This window comes from Aegilops tauschii, chromosome 7, assembly GCF_002575655.3.
Source record: "Aegilops tauschii subsp. strangulata cultivar AL8/78 chromosome 7, Aet v6.0, whole genome shotgun sequence".
Classification (NCBI taxonomy): Eukaryota; Viridiplantae; Streptophyta; class Magnoliopsida; order Poales; family Poaceae; genus Aegilops; species Aegilops tauschii.
This window is the reverse complement of record NC_053041.3, coordinates 39696910-39705376: the sequence shown is the minus strand read 5'-3', so window position 1 is coordinate 39705376 and position 8467 is coordinate 39696910. Positions and strand designations below refer to the sequence as shown.

At 41.5% G+C, this 8467-nt stretch overlaps 1 protein-coding gene across 5 annotated transcripts; it reads right to left on the bottom strand.

The window, feature by feature from the left end:
• Nucleotides 1-391: 391 nt before the first annotated feature.
• Nucleotides 392-5206, bottom strand: LOC109783788 (uncharacterized). 5 transcript variants are annotated; one of them, XM_020342386.4, is made up of 6 exons: nucleotides 4609-5206; nucleotides 4373-4509; nucleotides 3575-3673; nucleotides 1828-2223; nucleotides 1029-1137; nucleotides 392-620 (listed from the first exon to the last, which is right to left on the bottom strand). In XM_020342386.4, exons 2-6 carry the CDS (start codon nucleotides 4472-4474, stop codon nucleotides 598-600), a joined length of 729 nt encoding a protein of 242 aa, XP_020197975.1. In that variant the 5' UTR covers nucleotides 4475-4509; nucleotides 4609-5206; the 3' UTR covers nucleotides 392-597. The 5 variants fall into 5 exon arrangements, with proteins under 5 accessions (XP_020197975.1, XP_045087949.1, XP_045087948.1 ...); XM_045232014.2 differs by having other exon boundaries at nucleotides 392-614; nucleotides 1029-1198; nucleotides 3534-3673; nucleotides 4609-5187; XM_045232013.2 differs by having other exon boundaries at nucleotides 392-614; nucleotides 1029-1198; nucleotides 4609-5187.
• Nucleotides 5207-8467: the final 3261 nt, after the last annotated feature.

The window sequence follows — 8467 nt, the reverse complement described above, 5'->3', positions numbered from 1 at the left end:
AAAACAAAAGGTCATGGATTCTATGACCTTCTATTTTGGTCGCTGGTTGTCTGCCCAAGCCATGTCGGATCCGACGTGGCAATCTAACGTGGCAAAATTGCGACCAATTGAGAAGGTCAAAAATTAGAATTGGCCCGGTCCAATTAGGTGTTTTACATGGGTCGAGCCCAACAATTCGGCCTTTTTACTGTATATTTGTTCTGTTAATTTACTCTAGCTACATGGGCCTGGCCCAACAATTTGGCCTTTTTATTTTCTAGGGCATGGCCTTTTTGTTAGTCTATTGATTTTCTATTTTCAACCATTTTATTTTGCAGCTGGTCCCACCACAGATTGGTCCCACTTGTCATGCTTATCCCAAAATTGGTCCCACACATCAAAAATTTCGAACTTTGCCAAACAACCATTATATCATTTCACAGGTAATCAAATCACATACACAATAATTATCAGACCAGAGAGCAAACGAAATTCATCCAAAGCAACACTACATTGGTCTATTACAATCATTACAGTATACTACAAGCCAGATATGCCTACTACTGCCTACAATTACAACACATAATATGCTACCGTTTGTTGATATGCTTCACAGCTTCAGACTTTGATTCGCACTTCACCTGTGCAAAGAATAAGAATGAAAATATAAGAATAAGAATGTGTACAGAACATCAAACAATAGCCAATGAGGAATCCAATAACTTATAAGCAAGAAATGACAGCAAATGCCATGTAGATAAATAGTATGACTAACACTAACCAGTATATGTTCATGGAGTGACAAATGTTCTCGCTAGCTAGGATTTTTTTGGCATATAGTATACTGACATGTGCAACTCTTAACTAAATTGATCATAGAAATGAAAAGAACTCTAAGAACGAGTTCATTCATTCATTCAAAATCCAGGCATGTCAAATTTTAAGCACCAACAGAACAGATCTAACAAACCAGACTATAATCACCATGCATCAGGATTTATGGTTCTAGCAAAACAGTAAGGAGACAAAGATACACGCATCAAGCATACCAGCTACTACAATAAGAGGTCGAGATGCTCCAGAAACTGTAGGGAGTATGCACCCCGGCAGTCGTGCAGTAGCTAGGGATTGAGGAGGATGAGCTTGCTCCCATTGTACCTGGATGGTAGACAAGAAAACAAGTTATGGCAGCAGAAGCATCATGTTGTATCCACTGTACCTGGGTCATATTTAGGTACACAATTAGCTAATATGTCGATAAAAAGTACTCAGTAGCTACAATGTATAGTTTACACGTATGAACGAAAGATTCAGCAAAGGCATGTTGATAAAACAGTGAAAACAATGGTATCAGGTATACCGCCATGCATGAGCACTTCATGATATTTATATTCATCATCACAGCAACCTATAACCACCTATGCTCATTGTTACAAATCTATGCATAGTTAAAAAATAAACCTATCTATTTGAAACCAGAATAGATTTCTCACTCAAATCTGAATTCATTAGTTTATCCTCCAGACTATTGAAATCTCAGGCCTCTAATTCGCTAGGTTCTTGGGCAACAAACATCATTGCAAATTTGCAATGCAGCATAGATAAACCAAATGTAAGATCAGAAACAACAAGGTAGAATCATCTAGACCACATGTTTACCAGCTAAAAAATCTAGAACACATGTTTAACCGGAATGCACTACTCCATTCTCGTAATATTAACATAGATGAACTTCGTCTATTAGACGATCCCCACAAGGACCAAGCATCCACACTGCACAAACAGCATGCTCGCATGCACAGAAGTAGAGCTCAGGCAGTAGCAAATAAACATTGATGGATTACCCACCATGCATAGACCAATCAGCAACAGCAGCAACAGTAGGTAGTAGAAGAAGCAGAAGGGGGAGGGCACTGTCTTGAGAGGAACTCCCCTGATTGCAGGAACCACAAAATAGCTAGTGGAGCACGGCCGCCGCCATCTGCGCGAGCTCACTCCTTCCTTGGTAGAGGGCGGCAAGGTCCAAGCCACGGCCTTGATGCCCGCCGGCGAATCTGGTGGATGTGCTCGCCGTCGCAAAAAGATCGAGGGGATAGGGTTCCCGGAGGAAGCGACCAAGCCGCATCCGCCGTGCACAGGGCCACGACCAGGCGTCGGGGAGGACGGGGCCAGAGTCGGTGAAGAGGCCATCATCCTTGTCGTGGTGCATGCCGTTGCCGCTGGAGTCTGGCATTTTCGGAACTCCTATAAATGAGATGGAAAACAGATTAGTTATAAGTAAACAATCATTGTTTGCATCAGTACATCGACACTTGCAAGTTCATTATTGCACTGGTAACCAGCAAGGTTATGTTTCAGTAACTGCAAATTGTGGCAAATTGTGGTTAATTCGCCCTGGTATGTAGTCAGTACTATCCAAGAATACATGAATGATATTTATAGTAAATAGATAGTGTAGGGAGCACTACATAACTGTATGATATCTAAGCTAAAAAGCACTGTGTAACTATATGAACTCTACACTAAAAGGTCTTTGGAAGTGTATGTCAGCAGACAGAATGGTAATCGGTGTACTCTGCTATTTTACCTACTATACACAAAACAGATTAAATGTCCATGGACAATTCTAGTAAACGCAAAAATAGTATCATCAGTTGGGATCACTTCTGATTTTGCTTGCTCGCACACCAACCACAAACGTGATCACAACCAAGTATTTAACCAGTTTGCCGCCAAGTTTAAGTTACTACTAACCGGAAGTGAATAATCAATTATTAAAGATAATGAAGTTAATCGAACAATTTTTACACATGTATAATGGCGTGAATAGAGCAATAGAGCAATGCCCCATCTGATATGATGCAATATGAGTATGTACATTACAAGGAACAATTTTCTGCATTGACAACAGAAGCTATGCTCACAAATTTATATTGTAGGTACAAGAAATGTGCCAGACATCATATAAGCATACACAATTACACACATGATACTTAGATCACACTGTCAATTCATACTACACTAGTCACTCTTATGAGATATTGGCATGCAGCTGTACACAGCTACTTGACCATGACAATTTATAATACACAAGTCACTCTTATATAATATAATTGAACAAAACACTGTCATGCATTTACCGGACTATGACCAGGTGCAAGTTGATGAGAATCATCATGCTGAAACTGATACAACCACATCATATCCTTCTAACATTCCTAGTTCACTCAGAAAACACTTTACCAACAGCACATAATTGCAGTCTGAAAACACAATTCACTCAAAAGGCATATCATTAATATCACATAATCACAGCCAAAAATCCACATTCACTCATGTGGCATAGCATCAAGACCTCACAGTCAAAACTTCTGACCAGGAACCGATGGAATCACTATCATAATGTTCTCTTACACAAAGGCATACATGTATCAACATGCAACATGCTGCCTTTTGGAATTGAATCACACAATGAGGATAAACAGAAGGAAGTGGTATGTGTAAAACAAGCAGCATTCATCAGGATTAAATGGTTAATGCTTAAGGCCACTAACCCCTACACCTGAAAACCTGAAGATGAACCAAGTACACCTACATGCATGGTGATGTTGTGGACTTGACACAGCAGCTGCGACGTCAGGCTCAGGTAGTTCGGGATGCGGGAGTTGGGTGTCTTCTTGGTGGTCGCCGCGACCTGCAAGATCAAAAAACCTCAGCAATCCATGTAGGAAATTAAGTGATCTAAATCAGATGACATATACAGGTCCGATGGGTTTTCTTGTGGATTGAGACAGATATCTATCAAGCACTTGACTGAAACAGCAAGAAATCGTCAGCCTCTACCTCTAGTCTGGTACCAAATCCCCGCAAAATCATGCGGGCCAAAGTCACAAGCACAAAAGCAGGTTACAGCCAGGATCTATGATAATTTTCTACTATGCACTAGTATTGCTGGATAACTCGTCTAGCAAGAAAAAATACACAGGATAACTCGTCGGGCGTACAAGGCGGGCTTGCTGCAACCACAAAATCACAAGCCCTCTAAAACCTGGTGCCCATGTTCCTATTATTGTTTGTTCGTTCATTCATCACCCCAGCGTAGCGGATTCTATCTAACTAGGTGATATGTGTGGCTTGGCGACAAAAGCAATCTAAGAAAGTAATCTAGCAACATCTGATCTGAGAGAATCATCCATCCACGCTTGTGATTATGTAGGAACAGCAGTAGTAACCGGCACGATGCAGTGAAAGGAAACAATAACTGGTGATTAACAATACAGTACATGATCTACACAGTTAACTGAAGCGTTGCTGTCTAAATCCACACAGTTCACTGAATATCTCAGACACTGCATCTTCAGGTCTGACAAGGCAGGGAGAGGGAGGGGGTTACCTGCAGCTGTAGGCAGGAAGATGGGTGGGAGTTGGGCGAGGTCCATGGTGACCTTCCTTGCTTCCTCCCTCCCTGCTCGGGTGGTTCTCCAATCCAACACATCCTCCAGGCCTAGCTAGGTTTTTTTTCTTCTTCTCCTGCAGCAATGGAAAGGGAGGACCATGGCATCACCAACAATACAGAACTGAGCAACAAACAAAAGCAGAAGCAAATCGAAATCGAAATGAATCAGGCACCTTGACGATGGAGCTCCATGGATGGCTTGGAGAAGGTCGAGGCAGAGGAGGCGCAGCGAGCACAGGATCTTCGAGCGCCCCGAGGGAGGAAGGAAGGCGGCGGTGGCGGGGCGACGCAGCCGACCTTCGTCGCTTCGGGTGGGTCCTGGCCGCCGGGTCGATCTGGGACTAGGAGAGAAGGTGCAGGCGATGGATGTAGGGGATCGCCGGGTTGGGGGTGGTGGGCGGCGGCGGCGCCGTGGGATGGGCATGAATCAGGAGGGGAATGGAAGAGATAGAGAGTTGTGCGGGCTCGACGCGGTCGAAGGGCGGGAAGTCGAAGTCGGCGAGCAGCGGGTTGCTGCTGCTGTCGGCGTCCGCCATGGCGTCGGGGGCAGCGGTGGATTAGGCGGAGCAGGCGGGGGTGGCGGAAGGGGGGTGGTCGGGGCTGGGGGAGGAAGAATTATGGGTGGGGGAAGGGGAGGGGTGAGAGGAGTAGGGCGTGGGGGAGGCCATGGACGGCGGCGAGCTTCGCCAGAGGTAGGTGGCGGCGGCGATCTGGAAGGGAGGTGGCGAGCTCTCGCTCTCTCTCTCTCTCTCCATCGGGCGAGACAACGAGGAGAAAGGAGGATCTATGGATGGATGTGGGAAAGAAAGGAGGCGGGGGGTGGATGGAAAATGACTAGCTAAGGTTTCGGGGTTGGTGTGGAAGGGTTGAGGACGGCCGTTGGATCCGCCAGCATCCGACGGCGTATGATGCACGATCCGCGTGAGACGTCCATGGACCAATCAGAATGCAGTATGATGTTATGACCATCTAAATAGGTCAGATTTGCCCAAAAATAATGTGTTAAAATCATGTCAGCTATTTTATGACCTGAGAAATTCAAAAAGAAAATGGAAACCTTCTCATTGTGCCACCAAAATGTGAACAAGTTTACAGAAAAATAACAAACAAGAAAATAGATAAATATCTTTAAAAAGGTGTCGTGAGATATGAGTTTTTTTTGGCAAAAAAAACATTTTCCATTTTTCGAATGTCTGAAATGAGTTTTTTTGTGAAGGACCTACAATATATTTGTTAAAAAATTAGACCAAATCAATTTTATAAAATAGTAGGCCATATTTAATGCACAATTGACCAAATGGTTGGGTGTCACAAGCCTTGATCCACCTCTGGTGAAAAAGATAAATTTCCGCCGATTCAGCAGGAAGCGGGTCAAATTTGAACTGCGGCTGCCTTATAGTTTGTTCTTTATTTTTGCCAAAAAATCATTTCTAGGTACATAAGTATCTATTTAATCACATAAACATCAAAAGTTTTACAATATTCAACCACTAGCTAGGAACGGTCAAGCCCGCCGTTTTGACCGTATTTTGAAACGGGCATAAAAAAATAAAAAAAATTAAAAATTTGGAAAACCTTAGCATTATGTCATTATATGTGGCCAAGTTACCAGGAAAAATAATAAACGTGTAATACGATAATTATTTTAAAAAAGTGTTCTAAGAAATGAGCTATCATGTGTGGAGATCGATGGCCTTCAAGCCAAATGATCAATCTTATGGACACAGTCATGGCATAGTTTGTTAAAATGATATCATATTGTGCACAAGGGTGCACATTGGAATGGTAAACAATGTTGCCTAAGGAAGTTTTCATTTTCTTTGGACGAAAAAATCATTTTCCATTTTTCGAGTGCCCAAAATGAGTTTTTTTGTGAAGGACCTACCAAATATTTGTTGCAAAATTGGACCAAATAAATTTTCTAAAATACTAGGCCATATTTAATGCATAATTGACCAAATGGTTGGGTGTCAAAAGTTTTGATCAATTGCTCGTGAAAAAGACAAATTTCTGCCGTTTCAGTAGGAAGCAGGTCAAATTTGAACTGCGGCTGCCTCATAGTTTGCTATTTATTTTTTCAAAAAATCATTTCTAGGTACAAAAGTATCTAGTTAATCAAAGAAACACCAAAAAAATCCCAAGATTCAACAACTAGCTAGGAACGGTCATTCCCGCCGTTTTGACCACATTTTGAAACGGGCATAAAATATTAAAAAAAATTGGAAAACCTTCGCATTGTGTCATTATATGTGACCAAGTTACCAGGAAAAATAATAAACTTGTAATATGGCAATTCTTTTAAAAAAGTGTTCACAGAAATGATCTATCATCTCTGAAGATTCATGGCTTTCAAGCCAAATGATCAATCCTATGACCACATTCATGGCATAGTTTGTTAAAATGATCTCATATTGTGCACAAGGGTGGATATTGGAATGGCAAACAATGTTGCCTAAGGGAGTTTTCATTTTCTTTGGACGAAAAATCAATTTTCCATTTTTTGAGTGCCCAAAATGAGTTTTTTTTGTGAAGGACCACCATATATTTGTTGCAAAATTGTACCAAATCAATTTTCTAAAATACTAGGCCATATTTAATGGACAATTTACCAAATGGTTGGGTGTCAAAAGTTTTGATGAATCTCTCGTGAAAAAGACAAATTTCTGCCGTTTCAGTAGGAAGCGGGTCAAATTTGAACTGCGGCTGCCTCATAGTTTGCTATTTTTTTCTTTCAAAAAATCATTTCTATGTACAAAAGTATCTATTTAATCAGAGAAACACCAAAAAAATTCCAAGATTCAACAACTAGCTAGGAACGGTCATTCCCGCCGTTTTGATCGCATTTTGAAACGGGCATAAAATATTAAAAAATAAAAAAATTGGAAAACCTTCGCATTGTGTCATTATATGTGACCAAGTTACCAGGAAAAATATTAAACTTGTAATACGACAATTCTTAAAAAAATGTTCTCAGAAATGAGCTATCATCTCTGAAGATTCATGGTTTTAAAGCCAAATGATCAATCTTATGTCCACATTCATGGCATAGTTTGTTCAAATGATCTCATACTATGCACAAGAGTGCATATTGAAATGGAAAACAATGTTGCCTAAGGGAGTTTTCATTTTCTTTGGACGAAAAATCAATTTTCCATTTTTCGAGTGCCCAAAATGAGTTTTTTGTGAAGGACCTACCATATACTTGTTGCAAAATGGGACTAGGTCATTTTTATCATATATTAGGCCATATTTAATGTACAATTGACAAAATGGTTGGTCGTCAAAAGTACCTATACACCTCTGGTGAAAAAGACAAATTTCCGCCGATTCAGTAGGAAGCGGGTCAAATTTGAACTGGAGTTGCCTCATAGTTTGGTCTTTATTTTTTTCCAAAAATCATTTATAGGTACATAAGTATATATTTAATCAGAAATACATGGTTTCGTGGCGATACGTTGAGGTTTGGATGGTGGCCCAGGGCCCCAACTCCAAAGCGCGTAGACTCGCATGCCCGCCGCGTGGTCACCACGTGACCGTGGTGTTACCACGCATTCCGGGCGGCCTAGGCATGTCTAGTGGGTTGCGCACTCCCCTGATAGGTGTCAGGAAGAAGAAGGCAATAGAAGAATCTCACGAGGAGACTGAACTGAGCTCAAACATGAATTAGCACCCAAGTCTTTGATTAGTGGTACGGGAAATGCGCATGGCCAATGGGCCTGAGATTTGGCCGAGGATGATCATCTACTAAGGACACTATCTTGGAAAATTTGCAGCTTAAATGGAGGAGCCTAGGTGTCACTTGCTTTGCAACGTACCACACTGGACAGAAATATGAATGTTGAAGCCACACTCACATGTATTGTTAGATGGGGCTCAAATTTTGTGGAGAGCTATGATTTGAGAATATAGAAGATGTGGCAAAAATTCAGCTCATTAGGATATGCCTAGCTAGTACTTCCTTCACAACAGTTTGAGTTGAACAAAAACTTTGGAAATTTGCCGAGGAAGATTTACCAGGCAAATGGAGTTGAA